Source organism: Syngnathus floridae, chromosome 2 (genome assembly GCF_059516105.1).
Source record: "Syngnathus floridae isolate MCC-2025c chromosome 2, RoL_Sflo_1.0, whole genome shotgun sequence".
NCBI classification, from domain to species: Eukaryota; Metazoa; Chordata; class Actinopteri; order Syngnathiformes; family Syngnathidae; genus Syngnathus; species Syngnathus floridae.
The window spans coordinates 5835159-5858255 of NC_142414.1; the positions used below are offsets into that span (position 1 = coordinate 5835159).

The window sequence follows — 23097 nt, forward strand, 5'->3', positions numbered from 1 at the left end:
CGATTGCCACAGAATAGCTATAGAGTGGGCAACACGTGGCCACCGGGTGGAAGGCCTTCTCCAAGTGCACTCAAGTGTTCTCCCTGCAGGCAACTACCATATTGGCCCGAATATAAGACGACCCTGATTATAAGACGACCCCCTCTTTTTCAAGACTCAAGTTTGAAAAAAGACTTTTCGAACACCAAATTTAATTTTTATACAGAAAATAATTACAGTACATCTGAAACAAATGATTATAACAATATATTCGAGAGAAAAAGCATAATGTTAATATCTGAACATTTAGATATGTAAACTAAAGTATAATCACATTTGTAAATGAATGGCTTCTGGTTTTTGAAATGTAAATAGACCAATCTACTGTGACAAAACAACAAAATTGCAATAACTGCATTAACCATCAAAGTGAAGTCTAACTGAATAAGGAAAAGCATTCTAATAAAATAATGCAAACTGCTACTGCCATTTTTATTTTTCTTCTTCGTGACAGGGGTTCGCTTTGGCCTAGGGAGTTAAGTTCAGCATTCACTTTGAACGCCATCTAGCGTTGTGAATGGGTATAATGTCTAGACCCCGAATGTAAGATGACCCCCACTTTTTCAGTCTTATTTCAATGCTAAAAACACCGTCTTATATTCAGGCCAGTACGGTATATATTGTCTGCTCATGTTGGTCTGCTTGCAGTTCCTTATAGATGTACTGTTGCAGGTCTCAAGCATATCAGCATAATCTTCCATCATGTCAAAAACTCGGTGTGCCCCTCGAGCCTGGCATTTAAAGGAATGGGAGGAGCTGCTTCTATTTGCGGCGAAACAAATTGGCTGTGTTCACGTCGCGGACACGGCATTTTAATATTTGTGCCACACAGCATCGACTGACACGGTTCTGCAAGACTTAGTCTAGCTCACTACTACGCAGAGTTACACCTCATGCCAGAATTGCACTGGGCATGAAAATAGAACCCTACCAGTTAAACAGGGGAAAGCCATATAACTTTTTTAAATCGTGAGATTTCAATTCGTGACAAAGAAAAAACTGGCACGTGTGTGCTTACTGCTCTGTGGCGCATTGGAGATGATTCCAACAACACAACAGCACAGCACACCACACACAAAAAGACATGTCCACCCATAATCGTGAATATCCTCCCACAAAGCAGAATTCTGGCAAATACAGCACTGTTGAAAGATACTAAGAAAGGAAAAAAGTAGTAGAAAAAGAAATGGAATAAGCTAGGCTCAGTGTTTAGTTTAGATCAGGCATGTCCAAAGTCCGGCCCGCGGGCCAAATCCGGCCCCGATCATATTTCATACGGCCCACAGCTTCGGTCTTATAATGTATTATTCATGGCCCGCCTGCACTGTCAAACTGAATTTAAAAAAAAAAAAAAAAAGCATGAAACTTGAACCTGTAATTCCCCCTATTACCAAAAGGTGGCAGCAAAAGCCCTCTCCGCTCATTTCTGCCATACCGACTGCAAAGAAAACGAGGAAAGTTGACATTGAGGACCGTAGCTTTCAAGAGAAATGGGAATTACAATACTTCTTCACTGAAAATCAAGGCAATTGTGTTTGTCTAATTCATAAAGAGACTGTTGCCTTGTTTAAGGATTTCAACCTAAAGAGACACCATCAGACTAAACATGCTAACACATACGACAAGCTAACAGGGAGTGACCGCACTGATAAAGTGAAGCAGCTCCAAGCTGAACTGGCATCACAACAGCGATTCACGTGGGGCTGTGAGTCAAAAGTAAATCAAAAGTAAAAATTACTTAATATTAAATATTACAAAGTCAAAGTCAGCTTTATTGTCAATTTCTCAACATGCCAAAGACACACAAAGAAACCGAAATTTCGTTCCCCCCTATCCCACGGTGACAAGACATGGCTCACAACAGACAAACAAGTAAACAAGTATAACAAAAGCGTGCTGAATAAATAATGAATAAATAACACAACAAATAAATAAATAAATAAATAAATAAATAAATAAATAAGAGGAGCAAAAAAAGGAGCAAGTGCGCGTACAGCAGACATTCCCGAAAATAGCGCAACAGTGCCGCACGCTACGCAGAAGGGGGTAGCGAGTTCAGGGCCCTAACAGCCTGGAGAAAGAAGCTGTTGGCGAGTCTGGTGGTGCGGGAGCGCAGGCTCCTGTACCTCTTCCCAGAGGGCAGAAGGTCAAACAAAGAGTGAGCCGGGTGACTCACATCTCTGGCAATCGAGGTTGCCTTGCGGGCGAGATGGGAGGTGTAAATGTCCTTCAAGGAGGGGAGCGAAGCACCAATAATCTTACCAGCCGTATTCACTATGCGCTGCAGGGCCTTCAAGTTCTGTTCAGTGCAGTTACCACCCCAGACAGCGATGCAACTGGTGAGGACACTCTCAATGGTGCCACGGTAGAATGTAGACAGGACTGCCTGAGGAGCACATGCACGCCTGAGCTTCCGCAGGAAGTACAGGCGGCGCTGAGCTTTCTTTGCCAGTGACGAGGTGTTTGCGGACCAGGAGAGGTCCTCACTGATGTGCACCCCCAGGAACTTGGTGCAGCTCACCCTCTCCACCACAGCACCGTCGATGATCAGCGGCAGGTGTGTTGTGTGACCCTTCCGGAAGTCAACAACGATTTCCTTGGTCTTATTGACGTTCAGCAGGAGGTTGTTGTCCCTGCACCACGTGGTCAGAAGGTCAACTTCCGACCTGTACCGAGTCTCGTCGCCCTTCGTGATGAGACCCACCAGAGTCGTGTCGTCAGCAAACTTCACTATGCGGTTGTCGCTGTAGGTCGCAGTGCAGTCATGTGTCAGCAGGGTGAAGAGCAATGGACTGAGCACGCAGCCCTGGGGGGCCCCCGTGCTCAGCGTGATGCTGGCGGAGATTTTGTCGCCAACACGCACCACCTGAGGCCTCTGACAGAGGAAGTCCAGTAGCCAGTTGCAGAGGGAGGTACTGAGGCCCAGCTTGTCGAGTTTGCAGATGAGTCGCTGCGGCACAATGGTGTTGAAGGCAGAGCTGAAGTCCACAAACAGCAACCTCACATACGAGTCCTTTCTCTCCAGGTGGGTGAGGGCCGAGTGGAGGGCAGAGCAGATGGCATCCTCAGAGGACCGCTTGGCACGCGGCAAGCGCCCTCCTCACACCGTCGGCAGAGAGGCGCAGGGGCTGCCCGTGTGGGGGGGGGGAGTGGTCTTCAGCGGGCAAGTGCTGTTCTGGGCGTCGAAGCGAGCAAAGAAGCGGTTCAGATCGTTCAGCAGACGGACGTCGCCCTCACAGCTCCTCGGCGCGGGCTTGTAGTCCGTGATGGTCTGAATGCCCCGCCAAAGGCTACGTGCGTCCTTGCTGTCCTTGAAGTGGGTGGAGACCTTGCACGAGAACGCCTTCATCGCTTCGTTGATGCCTCGGGACAGGTCGGCCCTCGCTGTCCTCAAGCCAGCCTCATCCCCCGCTCTGAAAGCCTTGTCCCTGGCCCTCAACAGTCTGAGGACAGCCCCTGTCAGCCACGGCTTCCAGTTGGCGCGAGTGACAACGGATTTCGAGCAAGTCACATCATCGATGCACTTCGTGATGTAAGAGGTAACAGAGTCAGTATACTCCTCTATGTCCGTCCAATCGTTGTAGGTGGCTGCCTGCTTAAACAAGTCCCAGTCAGTGGTGTCGAAGCAGTCACGAAGTGCATCGGAGGCACCCTCAGGCCACACCCGAACCCGCCTCCAAACCGGCCTGGATGCCTTTACCAATTGTCTGTATGCGGGCAAAAGCAAAACGGTGAGATGGTCAGAAAGCCCCAGATGGGGGGGGGGGGGTGGCCTTGAAAGCTCCCTTTTGCGCCGAGTAGACTAGGTCCAGGAAGCTGTCTCCACGTGTCGGAAAAGTAACATGCTGGTCAAGCCTCGGGAAAACAGACTTCAGGTTGGCATGATTGAAGTCTCCAGCGAAGATGGTGAAACCGTCAGGGTGCGCTGTTTGCTGTTCACTGACAGCCTGGTACAGTTCACCAAGCGCTGCGATCCTGTCGCCTTCGATGTTGGAAGGCGGGATGTATACCGCGACTAGTAGAATCGCGGTAAATTCCCTCGGCAGATAAAAAGGACGGCACTTAATGATCACAAACTCCACAAGCGGCGAGCAGTGCTTACATACCACCACAGAGTCCCGGCACCATTCTTCTCGGATGTAGAGGCATAATCCACCTCCTCGCGACTTTCCCCCTCGTACAATGGCACGGTCCGCCCGATAGCACGCTAGCTGCTCCAGATGCACGGCAGAGTCCGGAATGTTGTCACTCAACCAGGTCTCGGTGAACACGAGCACACAGCAGTTCCGCACCGTCCGGTTCGTAGACCTCAGCAGGCGAATGTAATCCATTTTGTTCGCCAGAAGAATGGAGGGCACCGCCAGGCGCGCTGGGTTGGCCGCCAGCCTGGCCCGGACGCCTCCGCGCTTGCCCCTCTTCTGCCTCCTCGCACACCGTTTCCGACGGCTCCCAACCAGGGGAGGAATAGCGGGTGAGGTCGGCGACGTAGCAGTCCCAGCGCCTTTAATGTCGACGCTTCAAAGTCCAGAACGCCGCAAAACCCACTTCTGCCGATGTCGAGCAGAACCTGCCTGCTGTACTTGTAGCACGATAAAGCACGACGAGACGAACACATAAGACTGTCGGACGAACACTCATTAGACGAACAAATCACCGTACTGACGGGACAGAGAGTGGCCGCTGCGTGTGCACGCGCCGCCATCTTGAAACCAGTTTAAAGTGGCCATGTTAATACTGTTGAAGTTATGAACCTGTAGACGTGACACAAACTATTACTTTCTGAAAAATATTGTAAACGACAAGAGCAAAATTCACTTGTTTTAGGTTTTAATAATAACAGACAACTTTGCATTACTTATAACTCCTGTTTAAAATGTTCATGAGGCAAAAATAATTTCAAGCTCTTGTAAATTAAATTATTTCATACAGTTTGTTCAATGTTATCTGACTCTTCAGATATGAATGAAAGGCAGAATTTGTGTTTTTAAAGTTGTTCACATCTGCCTGAGTGGCTTATATTTGGTTATTTTGTCATTTAAAAAATAAAAGACAATTGGGACAAGGAATTTTGTTTCATAACAGTATGTATTTGCATGAAATTTCTGTAGTTAAAAAATGTCTGAAAAAAGTATTGGCCCCCGGGCCCCTTCACTTTATCAAATCTGGCCGTCCTTGCAAAAAGTTTGGACACCCCTGGTTAAGATACTACATTGCTATATACATACTATATATATAAAGATGAGATTGCTCATGCACACTGAGCCAATCTGAAGCAATGTTGCCAGAGGGCAGCTATCTTGGAACAGAGCTGATCTATCACTCAGAACATTACAGTCAATGGAGCACAGACTTTAAATGACTTGCTGGATTCTGTCCACAATTTAGGGAGCGCGTTATCTGCGCCTCACGGCAAAAGCCTTTGCCAATCACCTGTTATCCAATTTACTCACTGCGTGCTCGTTTGATTTCTTCAGATTTAGGAATATGCAAAGACACTGAAGCAGAAATTAGACTTACACAGATTGGTTGAGTTCAATCACAATTCCTGTTCAAAAAGCTCTGTTTTCAGGAAAGTACAATACAGCGCTGGGCCCTTCAAGAGCGGAAAGTTTCCTTTCAGAAAAGGCAAAGTCCAAGGTTGTTAGATCAGTTTTATTTTCAGTAGCACATTGTGGGCCGAGATTGATGGGTGATGAGTCTTCGGGGTGGGGCAAGGGTGAAGGAGAGTCTGCTTGCATGGGAGTGGTGCTGATTATGGGCGATTCGGTGTGGAGGTGGGGTTCTGTTGGTGTGTGTGTGTGGAGGGGGGGCTGTTGTCTTCCATCCCGTCTTTCGGCCTTGGCCATCATCTTTGGCCGAGTCTTTGGGTGGCTCCTTCTGGCACCTGCTGGTTTTATCTCCACGTGACCTTCCTGTGAACATTCTTCTCCAATCTTGGACATAGACTGTCGTACTGCTGGATTCTTTTAATTTTGTCATTTTGTACGAAATTATGTTAGCTTTTGGCTGTGACATCATTAATCTATTGCTGTTCTTTTGATACATCATGTCTTTGCTTATTCTTACTTTAATCATGCTTCCAACCGTATCCTTTCTTTGTTAGGCAAACTATTTCCCTCTATGCAGAGCGTTCAGTAGTAATCAAAAACTGGCGTCTAGCATTAGTCAAAACACAAGATACAATCAAGTACTGAACGGTCAAGACGACTCTGGTCGTGTCCATGATTCAGAGAAAAAACATCAGGCATGCATTACACAGTTCCTTAAGGGTCATTAAGCTATTTAGGCAATATATCAAAAGTCATTTGTTATTTCAATGTGCTCAGAAGTATATCAGATCATAAAGTTATAAAAACCATTTATGAAAAATGTCTAGTTATGTCTTCTTTATTGATTTGGTGTGTAGGTATAATTATATGCTTAAAATGTTTCTTTTATTTATTTAACATGTGAATATACTTGTCTGCTTATGTACTTTATTCAATGAGGTTTGAGCATATCTGTTTTTGTAGCTAGGCAGGACTTTTTGTATTTTGACCCCATTTCCTGCAGACTGTAGATTGCTCAGCTAAACTGATTTTCATACGGATTCATATTCAACAAATATGAATCCTACTCCAGCTTGGCCCAATTATCAGTTTGTGTGGTTTCAATTTTTCAAAGAGGACTGGGCCAGGTCATAAACAGATATACAAAGAAGTCACACTTATGTTCTCTGTAGTGGTAATTATACATGCGGACAACAAATGTAATGATTAAAAAAAGACTCAATGCATGCTTGGATTATCAGAATCCAGTTTGATGTTGGACAGGAGAAAAAACAACAAAACAAAACAATGATTATGTCTCAATGTCTGATCTGCAGTACACTGTATACTGTGTCTTGGAGATAATCCTGGGTGGAGAGAAGTGCTGGTGGAGGACCGGGGTGGGGGTGGGGGGGGTCTGTCCGTTGAAGTCTGCAATTAAAGTTTTCATCGTGAAACGCCCATCCTTCCCCCCCCCCCCCCCCCAACACACACACACACAGCCTCTCATAAACAATCACTCATATGGTTGCGTTGGCACAAATGTGAGTCAACACAGCAAGTTTAAAAACAAGTTTGTTCATATTAAATATGTCGTGCTTAAGTAAAAAAAAAGACCCAATACATGATGGGCCTAACTTGCCCTTCATATTTCATCCCTCAGTTTTTAATACAAGTTATATATTTTCAGCAGCCATTCATCATTGGCGCTTGACATCAAAGTGTGCGTGCTGTGTGTTTTTTCTGATACAAGGGAGTGACAAAGGCTGAACGGCTGACTGACGGTCTGCCTGACTTCCTCACTGTGCCAGTTGACTGCTTAGAATTCATTGGGTTCACTTGGCTGCTTTTTGAGTCAGTGACTGATGTATGATCAACAGCTCGTGTCTCCCCTCAGTGTTCACATTGTGCCATTGCAGCGCATACCATCAGAGCCCTGCTCTCCAGGTCACACAAAAAGTATGTTCTTTTAGTTCTTTGCATTGGTCCACATCTAACAGCCAATATTATTGATTCTGCATTAAATCAATGTGCATTCGTTTCTTCGGGTGCAAGTTTTGTGAAAGTTGGGTTAATGCTTTGTGGACATTGTGCAATAACAAGCACACATTCGCATGTTCACTAAGATTAACAAAAATCAGATAACTGGACAATTTCCCTTGTTCATTATGTTAATTACACTAGCGGTAAAAATTTGCAGTGATTTTTCAAACTAAGCAGATCAAGTCTGTTATAAAAATCAGTTCCTTTCGTCTTAGGTCGAGCCTTTCCTTGGAGATTTAGAGAGGGTTACACATGCCTTTTCTCTACCTGACTTGTTGATTGTAATGCCTTCTTCACAAATGCAACATCCTAATCTTTTTTTTTCCAGATTAGATTTAGATTTCTTTCAACCTTCCCTCAATGCTGCCCAGCTTTGTTTGACGGATACATCAATTTGGTCATGTATGTGTGTCTGCAGAACACTTCTCCAGCAACTCCAAAAACTCCAATCGCTTATTTCAGGGAAAGTTGTCCCGCGTGCTTGTAAAATGGCCTCAACTCAAACAGGGACGTGCCTCATGGTAAGTGTGGCGGCTTGCCTTGTATTCTTCTCTTGTCAATTTGGAATGTACATAAATGGCCAAACATTGTCTTGTTGTCTCTGTGCAGATGATGGCATTGTGCTTTGTCTTGGTGTTGGGCTCCTTTTCTCCTTGCCTCTCCCCCATCTCTTTGGTCACTCACGCCTCTTCTTCCCCCGTGCATACTTCTTCTTCTCCTCCCTCCCCCCAGTCAGAAGACCTGTACGCCACCACTCAGGGTATGTTGCTTCTGTCAAGTGGTACTATCAAGAAATGTGGGTTGATAAGTAAGAGACTTGTGCAGGACTTTAATCGCTAAAGACTAAGCATCCTATAGCACAATATTTAAACGGTCTGCACAGTTAGGAAAGATTTTATTAGTTTAATACAGTGGATTTTTTAAGGTTGAGATGAAACAATTTGTATTTTTTAACAATCAAATGACAATCAAGTGACAACAAGCTGTGTGTTTGTGTTGCAGTCCGCTCTCGCAGCCTTCTCTTCTTTGACGAAGGCTCTCCACTGGAGGAAACCGCTACAACGTTATTAGTGGAGAGGCAGCGGTCACAAAAACACATCCAGACAAGCCACCACACAGCTGATGTCCACAAAAACCAGACAAAGGCGCCCGAGTCGGACCACAGGTGTGATTATATCACTCCAAAGTGCTAAACATTGACCACCATTGACCATGACATCTACTTTGTCCTCCTCAGAGAAACTAAACCAAATGACAGTTCAGGATTCTTCTGACAGCTTAAACCGCCCTCCCGTCGCCAACTGGACCTCACTCAAGTTTCACGGTGGCCCCCCTCCAAGCCACCATGGCACATATTATATACAGAATATACATACACATACTGTAGGTCTCTCATTGTCACGTGGAATTATTGACCTCATAGAGCGTACTCCTATGTATGCACACATTGACCTCCAGCGCTGATTTCTACTTCACCCCGTGCACTGTACTGGTGTCTTTAGTGTTGCTGCTAATGTTTCAAAGCAAACAAGACTCGTGTCCTCCTACACAGGAAGCCTTTCAAGTGCCTTCCACTAGGCCTTAAAGTAGTGCAAATTTAACACTCACGAATTGAATGTCTTTATCAGACAGTTTGACACCTCACATCAATTCATTTATGGCTCTGAAAGGTCAGTTGTGAGGTCAAACTGCATTTCTACTTAACCAGAATTCACCCATTCACTTTACTACCCCCCAAAAATTTCTTATCTGTATTTTCCTATTGAAGAGTTCTAACAGGAGGGCGGGAAACATGACAAAGTATTTTTATGAAATCAAAAATTGTGTGTATATAATATGTATATATATATATGTATATAACTATATATATATATATATATAGTTGCAGCATCAAAAATGAGCATATTTAAATTATGCAACAAAAATATTAAATGTACTATTTTAAAGTTTAGTTTATACATTATTGCCTCTTTTTTTTCTAAATGTTTTAAAAAGTATAAAAATGACAATATTTCTTCATAATATATTTCAAGCATAAAAAATTGCATTTATTTTATGCAACAAAAAAAGGAAAGATGTGTTGACCATTGGGATTGTGTAAAGATTTAGATCATGTGTAAGTTTGTGTATTGCTCCGTGGCCATCCACTTTGGGGTTTGTGTCTTTTAGCTGTAATTATGTTTTATGTTTCACTGTCGTTCATCAAAAATAACCTTTTTTTTCCCCTTCAAATGCAAGCAACTGTGAAATCAGGGCAAAAGTAAACTTTGATTGATTCCACTTTACCACACACTGGGTTTAAAACATGTTGGCAATAAAGAAAAATGCTTGTGTGTGCGTATTTATGGCTGTTTGTAGAAAGTGTGTACATATCAAATTCCATTCCCAGATGTGAAAGACCACTACTATCTTCAAAAGAACTTAAAAAAAAACATCTTGTTCTGTTCATGTGAAAAATTCTGTGCAGTATTGAGATGCCTTTAATTGACAATTGGAATAATCTGTCTCTGTATCCATCCGTTGTATTTGGTGTGATCTACCCACAAAATGCTATTTTGTCATGCTTGCAATGTCAACGTCAATGCATTTGTGTACATAAATGATGTGCCATTGTGAATGCGGGCCTAATTAGTGGATTGCAGTGTCATTGCCTGTGGAAATGCATTACAAAGTCTTTTAATGAGTGGGGGGATGGATGGCTGGAGGGAGGGTTTGGTCACTTTTTCCAGACCTGGACAACACGGAAACTATATAAATTGTTTGGGAAAGCTGGGTCACAAATACTTGAGGAAGTAAATCAACTCATGTTCACAGAAGATTCTTGTTGTTTTTGTACAGCGTGTTGCATGTTACTTTATATATGCCTGTTATATTAGTGTAGTCAGTAGATTAGAAACCAGCAAAATATTAAAAATCTGCATCAGCATCACTGTCTCTTGACTTTCTTGGTTTAAATACAACTGTGTGATCTCGGCTTGTTCTTGAGCAAAGCCCTGCAGAGTTCAGGCACACATTAGCTGAAGTGTTTCAGGATGAGCTGTTTGCGAAGCTTCTCAGCCTGATCGTCACGGTCCTCGGGCCTCTGCTCCAGGGTTTCGGGTTGCTCCGGCGGGTCCGTCCTTTCCAGAGTCCAGGCGTCTAAACCTGACTGCAGGGAGGCATTGTGGAGAACGCAACAAGCTAACACGATGGATGCACTCCTTTCTGGTGAGTACTGTGCAGAGCAGTGATGATGATAGTGGTTTAGTACGTGAACTGTTCTTTTTCTTAACGCAGTTAGAAGTGAAATACCTGCAAATACCCTTTGGTTCCATCCAAACATCTGAATCTAGTCTGGATGGCTCGAAACGTTCTATCCACAATCTCATGCGTGGCCGTGTGAGCGAGATTGTATCCAAACTCTGCAGGGGATTCAGGGCAATCCACCGGGGTCATCAACCACTTCCTTAAAGGATAACAGCTGTCACCTAATAATCAGAAGATGTTTGACTTTTTCACCATCAATGAACTAAATTTGTAGTTAGTACCTAGCCAAACAGTTCTCACCCAGCAAATAGCCCTCCTCAATTTCTTGCAGTTCTTTAAAAAGGCCAGATCTTTCCAGAACGTCGACGCCTTTGAGCCCACCGGGCCAGTGAGTTTCTGCGCTGAGTAGCAGGCCTCGGGCATCACAAACAAGCTGACACCCAATGGAGTGAAAGCCCTTCTTGTTAACATAGGATGAGTCTTCGCTGTTCGGAGCCTTGATGGCGACCTGAACGCAGTCCAGTACTCCGAGAATGCCCGTTAATCCTGCCACCCTCTGGAACTCCTGGGAGGTCTGCTCTTGGATCACGGCCTCTCTGCACAAGAAACCATTCTTCATCAATATCGCTCTCGCAAGATAAACATCTCGATTATTTATTTACCTTTTCAACGTGATGAACTGAGGAGCTTTCTCAACCAGAGCTTTGGTCACATTGGAAACACATCTGGACATGGATGCTTGGCTGATTCCAATTGTATCTCCCATTGATGTCTGAAAAGAGCCCGACGTGTAGAACCCCAACGCGGCCAGTACCTGAACCTCAGGACTGATGGCTCTGGATCTCTGTGTGCGTCTACAGAGGGACTGGTACACAAAAATAGAACAAAATATTCCGGTAGATCTGAGATAAAGCTGACAGTTAACCCTTGAAAGCGTGAGAGTTTACCTCTCTGAGTAACTCTACCAAGTACAGGATGAATTCTCTGGGGAAGCCAAACTGTGAGACGAGAAATTCGTCTGACACAGAGCCCACGTCAAAGCGGTCCAAGGTTTTGTGACCACGGCCGTGCAACAGTAAATCACAGTCCAAAACGGCTATTGAGATCGCCATGCTGTGTGTGATAAATAACAACAAATTACTGCACTTGACTACAACTATCGTACTAATAGTACTAATTAACGTTTTTCTTCGAACTCCAAGCATTGTTTGGTTTGACTGTTTATATAAATCTATATAATCCACATAAATAAATGTTATCTAAACACATCTTTGTTGAATGAAATGCTAACATTAGTGCTTATGCGAATCAATTGAAACCAACGTGCTAAATCCCCATGCTATATTTCTAAGTCATATGTGTAAACAAGCTCATTATAGGCCTACGATAAATAAATACAATGTCTGAAATAATGAAACGCAATGCACATAAACAATAAAAATGCATTAAAAAAAATCGGTTTATCGTCCGTCTTACCCAACTAAGTCTGAGGACACAAAGTGCCTTACCACACTACTTCTTAGATTCGTCAAAAATGAAAAAAGAAAACAAAAAAAAGAGCAAATGAATACGCTTGAGTCCACCCAAAATGTTTTATAATGTCGTAGATTAACAAGCCTGAATGTATATTCTTTTAATATACTACACATACAAATTCACGAAAGTGCTATTGTGAAACATTTGCTATCTAAACACGTCGACATGGAAAAGAGAAACACAAATGTGGCACGGCCGCTGTTGACGTTGTTTACATCAGAATTGGTTTTATTCGCGATTCTGGACAACTGAATCGAGAGTCCTATTTATTGAGCTGATTTGTTTCTCATCAAAGCCGCGTTGCTAAAGGAAAACCTCATGTAGGTTTGCTTTTTGTGATGGGTTTAAAGTGCGCGACGTCCAGCTAGCTATTGATGGCCAGCCTGGCATTAGCCGTGTTCTAATGATTCATCAGTTCTGATGGAGAACCTATTAATCTATTGGCGTCTTGCTAGCGTCTACATTTTATAGTGTCCATTGCAAAGTGCTCTTCAATGGATTAAAATTACGAATGATCTTTGTACAGTAGCTCAATGGATATTCTAATAGCGACGTAAAGGCCGTATTGGCTTTCACTCTGCGTATCTGCCGTAATATAACAATGATTAATCCAAGGCTTTAATATGGTAATGGAGTTTTAGTAAGTGTCGTACTAAATATTTCAATGTGTAGAATTTTGGAAGCTGTGTATGTGCGGTTTTTACGAATGCAAGGTAGGTATTTCGCTTCATATTCAATGGGGAAAGTGTATATCTGTAGCTGTATGTTCTTTATTCCAGCTTCAGTTCTGCATATTCGTTTAAGACAGTACTGTATTTTTAGCAGGATGATGGATGGATGGATGTTACTTGCTGTCATTTATGATTTTTCTTATACGCACAAACAGCTTCAATATACTGTATGCTCATGCTCGATTGCAGGGTGGTAACAACATGGACAGTGACCTGAGTACCCAGGATAAAAAAGACTTGGATAAATTCATTAAGTTCTTTGCCTTAAAGGTGAGACGATGCTTTATGATATGTTCTAGTCACGTTATTATTGATAACTGTAAAAATAAATAGTACTTTTCGTGTTAAATAACCGTTTGATTGCATCGTTGGTGTATTGTAGACTGTTCAGGTGATAGTCCAGGCTCGCCTTGGTGAGAAGATATGTACTCGCTCGTCTCCGTCCCCCACTGGCTCTGACTGGGTAAAACTATTTTTTTTCATGGGCATTAATTTCTTACTGCGCTGTGTGGAAGAGTATGACACACAATGTGCAAGGATCCTTGTTATTTATAGTTTTTGTGACATCCACACTTATCTTTTTCATTCTAAGTGTGATTATAATTTATTTATGTTCATTTGTTTTATTTTGTAGTTCAATTTAGCAATCAAAGACATCCCAGAAGTGACCCATGAAGCAAAGAAAATTTTGGCTGGCCAGCTTCCAGGCGTAGGACACTCAATGTGCGTGGAGATCTCTCTGAAGACTTCGGAGGTAAAACTCTATTTTTTAAATGCTTTTATTTAAAACTAAAACGTTTTTGATATAGATTTTATGATATCCAACATTATTTATTCCAGTGCTAATCTTTACACACTCAGTGAAAATACCTAACCAAATAGAACTCCAAAATGCATAATCATCTGCCTCTCTTTCATCCAGGGGGACTCGATGGAGTTAGAGACTTGGTGCCTAGAGATTAATGAAAAGTAAGATGTTGGTCTTTTCTTACAAATTTAGAGAAAGACTTTAGAGCTCATTGACCAAATTTATTTGAAGGAATCTTTGGACTTTCAACGCGCTGCACTAAAGATTCTCAAACATGGTGATTCATAACGGCATGTTATGATGGAAATTTCATTTTTCAGAATACACAATGAAAATCAAAGTACAACTTGTACAGATTGGAAAGTCCCTACGCTCTGCTTCTGTCATATGCCCAGATGTTTGCAGATGTGGGTTGTTTTTTTCTTCTCCATTTCAAAGTAACAGAGTTACAGAGCTGCCAACTGTCCCTAAATCAGGATGCATTATATTTATCGGATCAATAATTCAACGGTCGACATACATAGGAAATACTTTACCATCGGCTGGATAATGCAAACATGGTTGATATGTAGGCCGATATTGAAAGCCGCAACAAATAAGTACACTAATGTCCAACCAGCCAAAGTCTCCTCGACTCTAAAAACAGTATTTATTGTTATTATTTAAACTTGGGCAATAGCTTAGGGCAAATATCTTTTGAACCAATATATTAAAGACAACCAAAATATCTCAACGAGCTGACCTTATGAACTGATCAAATCATTTTCCAAAGGTTTTCTTGATAAGAGTCTAAATCATCCATCCATCCATTTTCTATACCGTTTATCCCCACGGGGGTCGCCTATCCCAGGAGTCATCGGGCAGTAGGCGGGGGACACCCTAAACCGGTTGCCAGACGATCGCAGGGCACACAGAGACGAACATCCGCATTCGCACTCACACCTAGGGGCAATTTGGAGTGCTCAATTGTTTTACCAAGCATGTTTTTTTTGGGGGGGGGGGTTGGCATGTGGGAGGAAACCGGAGTGCCCGGAGAAAACCCACACGGGCACGGGGAGAACATGCAAACTCCACACAGGGAGCGTCGGAGATGGAATCTGCTTGGGATTATTTCCTTTAGGGCCGGACCAATTAATCGTTTTGACGATTATAGCTCTTAAAATAATAAGTGCTGAAACATATGTTCCGGAGACAAAAGATCAGGAAGGCGCCGGGCCCAGACGGCGTGTCACCTTCCTGCTTGAAAGTCTGCGCTGAGCAGCTGGCGCCCACCTTTGCACGGATCTTCAACCGTTCCCTGGAGCTGTGTAAGGTGCCCTCGTGCTTCAAGAGCTCTACCATCGTTCCAGTGGCCAAGAAGCCCGCCATCACAGGTGTGAATGACTATAGACCTGTTGCACTGACATCTGTGGTCATGAAATCTTTTGAGAGGTTAGTGCTGAACCACCTGAAGGATGTCACGGGCCCCCTGCTGGACCCCCTCCAGTTTGCCTACCGGGCAAACAGGTCGGTGGATGATGCGGTCAACATGGGACTGCACTACATCCTGCAACACCTGGACACCCCAGGAAAGTACGCCAGGATCCTGTTTGTGGACTTCAGCTCCGCGTTCAACACCATCGCTCCTGACATCCTCCAACAGAAGCTCATCCAGCTCGCGGTGCCTGCCTTCACCTGTCAGTAGATCACCAGCTTCCTGACCAACAGGAGACAGCGTGTGAGGCTGGGGAGCATCACATCTGACACCCTGACCACCAATACTGGAGCCCCTCAGGGGTGCGTCCTCTCCCCACTGCTCTTCTTCCTCTACACCAACGATTTCTCCGCAAGTGACTCTTCTGTGAAGCTCCTGAAGTATGCAGACGACACCACTCTCATCGGACTGATCCAGAACGGGTGATGAGACTGCGTACAGACAGGAGGTGGAGCGGCTGGTCCACTGATGCAGCCAAAACCACCTGGACCTGAACCCGCTCAAGACCGTGGAGATGACAGTGGACTTCAGGCGAGGCCCTTCACCACTTTCACCCCTCACTATCCGCAGTAATACTATTCTCTCATCAGACACCTTCAAGTTCCTGGGAACCACAATCTCTCGGGACCTGAAATGGACCGGCCACATTGACTCTGTCCGGAAGAAGGCCCAGCAGAGGCTGTACTTCCTGAGACAGCTCAAGAAGTTCAACCTGCCGCGGGCGCTGCTGAAAACCTTCTACACTGCCATCATCCAGTCTTTCCTCTGCACCTCCATCACTGTCTGGTTTGGATCAGCCTCCAAACAAGACAAGCACAGACTGCAACGGACAATAAGGACTGCAGAAAAGATAATTGGAATCAACCTCCCATCTATCCAAGACTTGTACCTGTCCAGGACCAGGAAACGTGCAAGTAACATCTCAACAGACCCTTCGCACCCAGGTTGCAGCCTGTTTGAACTACTCCCCTCCGGATGCCGTTATAGAGCTCTGTACACTAAAACCAGCAGACACAGAGACAGCTTCTTCCCCCAGGCTGTCGCTCTGATGAACTCACACCACTCTTAGAGTCTCAGAGTCATTACTGTGCAATAACATCCCGCTTTCCACACCTTTTTTGTCTACACTGTTTGTACTATGTGTCCTCTCTGCATCCATTGCAGCCTGGTCATCCTAGAAGAGGGACCCTCCCATCTGTGGTCTCTTCTCAAGGTTTCTCATTTCCCCTAGCTGGAGTTTTGAGTTTTTCCTTGCCCTCTTGGGAGTTTAAGATCAGTTTAAGATCAGGGGATGTTTGAGAATATCTTTCGTTTTTCACATGTCCTGAGTGTTGTTAGTCACCTAAATGTTGAACAGAGGCTGTGATTTACCGAAGTCAAATTCCTTGTTTGGCACGCTCAAACATGGCGAATAAAAAACTCTTGAATCTTGAATAAATCAACATGTTTTTATTTTGTAGGTGTGATAAGGACATAAAAGTGTCGTATACTGTTTACGACCGTCTGTCTGTCCTTCTGAAATCTCTGCTGGCCGTCACTAGAGTAACGCCTGCCTATAAACTGTCCAGAAAGCAGGGACATGACTATGTCATATTATACAGGTGAGTTAGACCAGTTTCTCATCACTCCAACGTTCCGTCTGCTCATTGTTTGTGCCTCGTTTGTCTAGGATCTATTTTGGAGAAGTTCAGATGAGAGGATTAGGAGAAGGTAGTTATTATTTTATTGTATTAAAATTATTCCCACCATAACTCAAACAATATGAATGTTTTTTACTTCTCTAAAACATTCATCAATAGCTTTCAGTCAAGTCTTTGTTTCCAATTTTTGAAGGTTTCCAGACGGTGCGTGTTGGTGTTGTGGGAACCCCCGTTGGCACTGTCACACTTTCTTGTGCCTATCGCACAAACCTGGCTTTAATGTCCAACAGGTAGGTAACATTTGCTCGGCCGTTTGACATGTCATACTGTAGTGTGTAGTTCATAGAATGTCCAGTGATTATTATTATTATTTTTTTTAAACAAATGCATCTTGGTCTTGCAGACAATTTGAGCGATCTGCGCCTATCATGGGGATTATTGTGGACCACTTTGTGGACCCTCCCTGTGGCAGCCAGCAACCTGCAAATATGGGTCAGCCCTGCAACTACAGGTACCCAGTACACAAGTAAGAAGGACTTCAATTTTTTTTTTTATTCCCAACCTTGCATGCTTGAGCATTATGTTCTCAAAAAATCTTATACCACTCCACCAAAAGAATGGCCAGCAAAAGTATAGTGCCCTGAGCTAATGCTCATGTCTTTTTTTTAATTTAGTCACTGCTTAGTCAGGGTAAAATCTGGACCTGTTTGGTTAAACACAAAGCTGATACTTGCAAGAGTTGAAGAAGTGTCTTGTTCTTCAGACATTAAATAAAACCAGAGTTGCCAACAATTACAAAACTTACATAATTTATTATGGAAATGACTGGACGCTCATGTGTTTTGTCTGCAATTCTAATTGTTAGGGATATTTAAAAAACTGTTTTCAGTCTAATCGCTGAAACATGTTGAAAACAATCAAAAGAAAAATAATCTGGGTTGCGCTTTGCGAGTCCTCGCACATGCGCTGTGGGAGCAAGCAGGCAACTGTAGAAAAAGAAAAAGCCGAAAACAGAGAAAAAAAAAGTTAGATAACAACTTGACTCTGCCCCGATCGTGGCTCGTTTGAATAGATTATGATTGATTGATTGATTTACTGACTCAGGTCAGCAGCATCAAACAAGGGCGGTTGCACAAAATGAGGCTTTATTGGCAAATTGTTTTGTCCATTGACATTCAGACAACAATTGTGTGCCAACAATTCTATCCATCACAGAGGTGTCAAAATTAAGCAATCAGTTTACAACAAATACATTATCAAAGGTTTTAGAAACAAGTAATTAATTCTGATTTCTTTAATCATTTGTGAAAGCAGGTTGACATTTCCAAACATCTACTTTTACTTTGGAAAACAATGACAATCAATCCCTCATGTTACTTTGCTTAATTATTGTTGTTGACTAACTAAAATAAGATTCAATTATTCAAATAATAAATTAGCAATTCAGACTAGTGGCATCAGAATCAGCTTTATTGGCCAAGTTTGTGCATGCCAAACAAGGAATTTGACTCTGGTTGATCTCAGCCTCTGTACAACATTTAAGTGACTAACAACATTCAGGTGACAAGAATAGGATATTATTGCCCAGTGATACCAATACCAGAATTTCAGTAGTCAGTACCAATACCTGTGATTTACCACGATTCTGGATACTCATTCGGTACCACGGTAAAAAACAACAGAATCCACTTACTTTTAAAATCACTCATTTATTTAAAACTGCTTAACCCATATAGTAAACTTTATACATTAAAAAAGAGCAGTAGTGGCATGGAGCCTTCAAGTCACACATCAATGAAAACAAGCAAGACTGATCGATCATAAATCAGCAGCAGTGGCATGGAGCCTCAAGCATTTTTTGCACGTTGGCTTGTTCGAATCTATTATTGCTCCGGTTTTGGGTGATCAGACGTCCTCTTTTTACCCGGACATGCACTACTTTTGAGACCTAAAAAAATGTCCAGGGGGAATTTCAAAAATGTCCGGGATTTATTTCTTTGACTGCCGCCGGCCACTTCAGCACCGTCACCAACAGCTAACAAATTTAGCAACTAACTTTTTCTTCACAGAGCAACAGACGACGACGATGGTGAAGCATTTGCAGGAGTTCAGGATTCGCAGGAAGTTTGCACTACGTCCTTCTCCACTTCCCCCCCCTCTCAGGTAATGCCCCCTTTTCCTTAGCAAAAGACTATAAACCGCAACTTTTTTCTGCTTTCTTTAACTTCTGCAGTTTATTTGAAGTTTTTTTTTCTTATCCCAAAACCTATTCAGAAGTCACCCATTAGCTCAATTCCGATCTTATTTTTTAATCTCACTTGCGGCCTGTTTCTTTTTTTTTTTTTTTTTTAAAGACAGTTTGAATGGCTCAATTTCTATTTATCCAAATCCAACCTGGGCCACTTTAAAAAGGTGGTCATAGATATGTATTGACAATTGCAATGCAACATGCTCAAAAGATTGGATTTTACGGAACTCTTTCTTTACCTCCTTGCATGTTTTTCTATTCTCTTCCCTCTTTTCCTCCTGCCACTGGACCGCTTTTCAGTGCTTCTGTACGCTGAGTCCTTCTCCTTCGAAACTGTCTAAGGCACTTCCTCTGGACAATCCACAGTTTCCACTGGTTTCCGGTCTCGTCACTCATCCTGTGAGTCTACACGGGCACATCTTTTTGTTTTTAATTGCAGTCTGCTTACACTCTTACTTTCATTGATCTTGCCCTTTTTTTATCCCTATTACTAACAGGCTCACTCAATCTATACAGAATTTGCTAAAGATGATTCATGCATCTGTTCTCCTATTTGTCTGCACATGCAGCTGCTATCCTACCAGCCTCCCGTTCTAGCAGGAACTCCTGACCTTTGCCACACTGCTGCCAATCCAAGCCAGGTAATAATCAGACTGGTAAAAGAGCATGTGAGGAGCAAATGCCTGCAGGTGCATATCAGGCGATGTTGGAGTTCATGGTCAACACCAAATTCATGCACTCCAGATGCTGCACGCTGGGAAGGAGGGCGGGGTGTTGCATCCAGCGCAGCCCTATCATGGCACCGAAGCTCATCTGACAGTGGAGCACATACCCAATATACCTGGCAGCCGGTAATTGTACCTCGACGTCATTTCACAAAAGAAACGAGTCGATGATGTGAATCTGTGGTAGTCTGATTTCACGTATGGCCTCCCTTCCCAGTGGCGACAATGACATTTTGTCCCACAGCGGAGAGGGAAGGAGGAGCACCTCTCCCTTTGACCCAGTCGAGACTCTTAATGCCTTGACGAGGAAAGTTGGAGCTTTTGTCAATAAACCCAATGCACGGGTAAGGAAAAAAATGCATGTTTATACATAATGATCCAGCAGTGCGTGTAGAGTCTACACGCCTATTTTCAAATGTCAGGTTTTTGTGATGATAAATCCTTTGGAAAAAAGATTTCCACCATTGTCATGTAATGTCTAAACTTTAACTGAAAAAAGTTGTGTTCAAGTTTTTTAACAATGCATATAATGATTGTTGTTGAATGAACATGCAGCGTATGTTCTTGTAGTTTTTTTTTTTTTTTTTTATCTCAGTGGCATGACTTTCCCTGGTGTTTTTAGCTCTCAACCACAATGGACCTGCCATTTGCTGCGTTTGCTCCCAGAGGCCTAGACTCTGAGGACAATGATCCAATGGTAAGTGTGGATGCCATGGGTTCAGTGAGCATTGGCCCGTACTTTTGAGAATCACACAGAGTGTGCGTGTGCGTGCGCGCGTGTGTGACAGGTACATCCTCCAGACTCTCCTTCCTGCATGTCCCCTCTGCAGGCCAGCCTTCACTCGCAAGGCTCAGACGGCTTGGGGCAGCAGGATGACTTTGTCATGGTTGACTTTGTACGTTCGTCATATCAACTCTTTGAGGACCACTGCATTCTCATCTGACCCAATGTTTCATGTTTTTAGCGGCCAGCTTTCTCTAAAGACGACTTGTTGCCGATGGATTTAGGAACATTCTACAGGGAATTTCAGAACCCTCCGCAATTGGCCAGCCTCTCGCTTCACATCAGTTCCCAGTCGATGGCTGATGATCTCGTAGTATGATTTATTTTTTCAACCTTTAGACGACAAAATTAAGCTGTGTAAGTTGTCTCTAACAGTGTATGTACTATGCCTGCAGGATTCGCTGCCAGAGAAACTGGCAATCTACGAAAGAAACATTGACGAATTTGACGCCTTTGTGGATATGCTCCAATAGAGAATGACAGCAAGCGAGAAGTCAACTTTATCAGTTTCCTGATGTTTTTCATCCCAATGCCACTTGTGTCCCAGCTTGTACAAAACATTCACTGTAAATACAACTTCTGAGACTGACACGCACTTGGATCCTGCTTAAAATGTTCATAATGACATAAAACACTGAACTTATCACTTTAAACAAGCATCCATGCAATAAAAGCATGTCATTTAAATGTTCAGTGAAAACCAGGGACGCAACCTGCTAGAATTACCTTGAGAATGCATTTAGCCTAACACAGTAACTAGCTGCTTAATGCATTTAGAGACAGTGTGTAGAATTTGTCCACTTGTTTGACGAACCAATTTAATTCTTTGGCTTTTGACTGACTGACTTAATTATTGTTTGGATTTACTGTTTTCACCATCTTTGTGATTGTCCCATTGCTTCGCATGTTTATAGCTGCAGTCATTGTAAAATGAAAATATAGATATGACCATGGTTAAAGGGGCAAAAGGAACATTGTGATAAAACATATTTTTTGCCATCTTATTTAAATTTTTTTTTTTTAAAATGAACATTTACAAATCAAAATGTTGTCTACACACTGTCTCTTAATTGTAAAGTAGAGGCGATTGTTCTAGCTCCAAGTTCCCAGCTGGTCTGAGGATTTCAATCAAGTGTCTACACTTTCCCCAGTAGTGTTGTACAGATAAATCTACTCAAACTCACGCAGCTTGAATCAACCTTAAAATGGATGTTGTAAGCCATCTGTTTTCATTGTAATGAAGCATGGCATAACACCCTACAACATCTTAAAGGTGAAGTCATTTTCTTATGTTCTATGGACCTCCACTAGTATTGAACAGCTTTCTGATTGTTTTGTTGGTTGCGCATGAAGCAATAAAATCCTCCTGTTTTTAACCATCTCAGGGGGCTGCCATTATGCCACTTGCTGTCAACTGAAGGTGACATCAGTATCTCAGTGCTGAGGTAATAACCCTTTAGCTCATCTGTTTTAGGGGTTTGGTCATGTGATGTATTCCCAAAAATGATTTATTCCACTCAAATTGTACCACTTTCAACCTCAAAAGGTTAAGTTTTGTTGTTGCTTGAAACACATTCAGCAAACCTGACTTGATAACAGTATATATTAAAGCAGTCAGTAATTATATTTCATAACGTTTTGTCAAATAATTTGTAATGGATGAAAACATCTTTTAATTTCTTCCATGAACTATTTTTTTTCTTTTATTCAAGATGGGACTGTTCAACATTAGGCTGAAAAACTGATTTGCCATTTTGGTAAACCACTAACATTTTGGTCAAATTTTACACTTCATTTTCACATTACCATAAATTTAATGTAACAAAGATAGCTAAATATATTTTTTCAATAGTTTTGCTGTTGACTGTGTCCCCATGTTAGACATTTTTTCTCTGACTATGTGACTTGAGTGGCACTTGAGAGCATTTTCCCTGGTCAGAGGTCAATAAAATTGACTTCCCTGGAGTGCAGAATAAGCCTTTATGCACTATGATGTCAATTTGAGACATCAGCAAGTTGCCACTTGAACAAGGCAAAATGGCAGCCCCTCACAACCCGATGGATTACAAACAGGCAAATCTTCTGCTTAATTTATATTCCACAAATGCAGTAATAGCCCTTTGAAGTCTAGTGTGAGGCGGCTATACAGACTCCATTTTCAGTGCATTTTCTGCAGGCTGTTGCACATTGGGGGAAATTTAAATTTCCAGCAAGATTTGCATCCCATGTTCTGGTTGAAACCTTTAACTTGATGTTCCAATAAAAAGCATGTTGAAATGATTAGTCGATGTTAAC

At 42.8% G+C, this 23097-nt stretch overlaps 3 protein-coding genes and 1 long non-coding RNA gene across 11 annotated transcripts in view; 2 read left to right on the top strand and 2 right to left on the bottom strand.

Annotated features, from left to right (window-relative positions):
- Positions 1 to 10536, top strand: part of creb3l1 (cAMP responsive element binding protein 3-like 1) — a 37039-nt gene extending 26503 nt beyond the window's left edge. For 2 of the 3 annotated variants that reach the window (XM_088369102.1, XM_088369101.1), the window contains 4 exons: positions 8029 to 8131; positions 8220 to 8370; positions 8613 to 8775; positions 8848 to 10536. In XM_088369102.1, the coding sequence (XP_088225228.1) occupies positions 8029 to 8131; positions 8220 to 8370; positions 8613 to 8775; positions 8848 to 8884 (454 nt within the window). In that variant the 3' untranslated portion in view covers positions 8885 to 10536. Of the gene's footprint in view, positions 1 to 3064; positions 5106 to 8028; positions 8132 to 8219; positions 8371 to 8612; positions 8776 to 8847 lie in introns of those variants that run through there. The other variant, XM_088369103.1, reaches the window with a different exon arrangement.
- LOC148401360 (uncharacterized) lies at positions 1784 to 4747 on the bottom strand. Its single transcript, XR_015857130.1, has 2 exons — positions 4146 to 4747; positions 1784 to 4077 (listed from the first exon to the last, which is right to left on the bottom strand). It is a non-coding gene; the product is annotated as an uncharacterized LOC148401360 (long non-coding RNA).
- harbi1 (harbinger transposase derived 1) lies at positions 9606 to 12497 on the bottom strand. Of its 3 annotated transcripts, none has more exons than XM_088369104.1 (6): positions 12333 to 12496; positions 11804 to 11969; positions 11519 to 11721; positions 11157 to 11452; positions 10902 to 11077; positions 9606 to 10824 (listed from the first exon to the last, which is right to left on the bottom strand). In XM_088369104.1, exons 2-6 carry the CDS (start codon positions 11966 to 11968, stop codon positions 10624 to 10626), a joined length of 1041 nt encoding a protein of 346 aa, XP_088225230.1. In that variant the 5' UTR covers position 11969; positions 12333 to 12496; the 3' UTR covers positions 9606 to 10623. The 3 variants fall into 3 exon arrangements, with proteins under 3 accessions (XP_088225230.1, XP_088225231.1, XP_088225232.1); XM_088369106.1 differs by having other exon boundaries at positions 10537 to 10824; positions 10906 to 11077; positions 12333 to 12497; XM_088369105.1 differs by lacking the exon at positions 12333 to 12496 and having other exon boundaries at positions 11804 to 12326.
- Positions 12498 to 12526: 29 nt separating this feature from the next.
- On the top strand, positions 12527 to 23082 carry atg13 (ATG13 autophagy related 13 homolog (S. cerevisiae)). 4 transcript variants are annotated; one of them, XM_088369096.1, is made up of 18 exons: positions 12527 to 12712; positions 13313 to 13393; positions 13506 to 13586; positions 13758 to 13877; positions 14046 to 14092; positions 16866 to 17006; positions 17075 to 17115; positions 17239 to 17335; positions 17449 to 17571; positions 19115 to 19208; positions 19594 to 19692; positions 19863 to 19934; positions 20038 to 20144; positions 20236 to 20362; positions 20641 to 20715; positions 20807 to 20914; positions 20984 to 21115; positions 21198 to 23082. In XM_088369096.1, exons 2-18 carry the CDS (start codon positions 13325 to 13327, stop codon positions 21273 to 21275), a joined length of 1611 nt encoding a protein of 536 aa, XP_088225222.1. In that variant the 5' UTR covers positions 12527 to 12712; positions 13313 to 13324; the 3' UTR covers positions 21276 to 23082. The 4 variants fall into 4 exon arrangements, with proteins under 4 accessions (XP_088225222.1, XP_088225223.1, XP_088225224.1 ...); XM_088369097.1 differs by having other exon boundaries at positions 17449 to 17556; XM_088369098.1 differs by lacking the exon at positions 19594 to 19692 and having other exon boundaries at positions 12528 to 12712.
- The last annotated feature ends 15 nt before the right edge of the window (positions 23083 to 23097 follow it).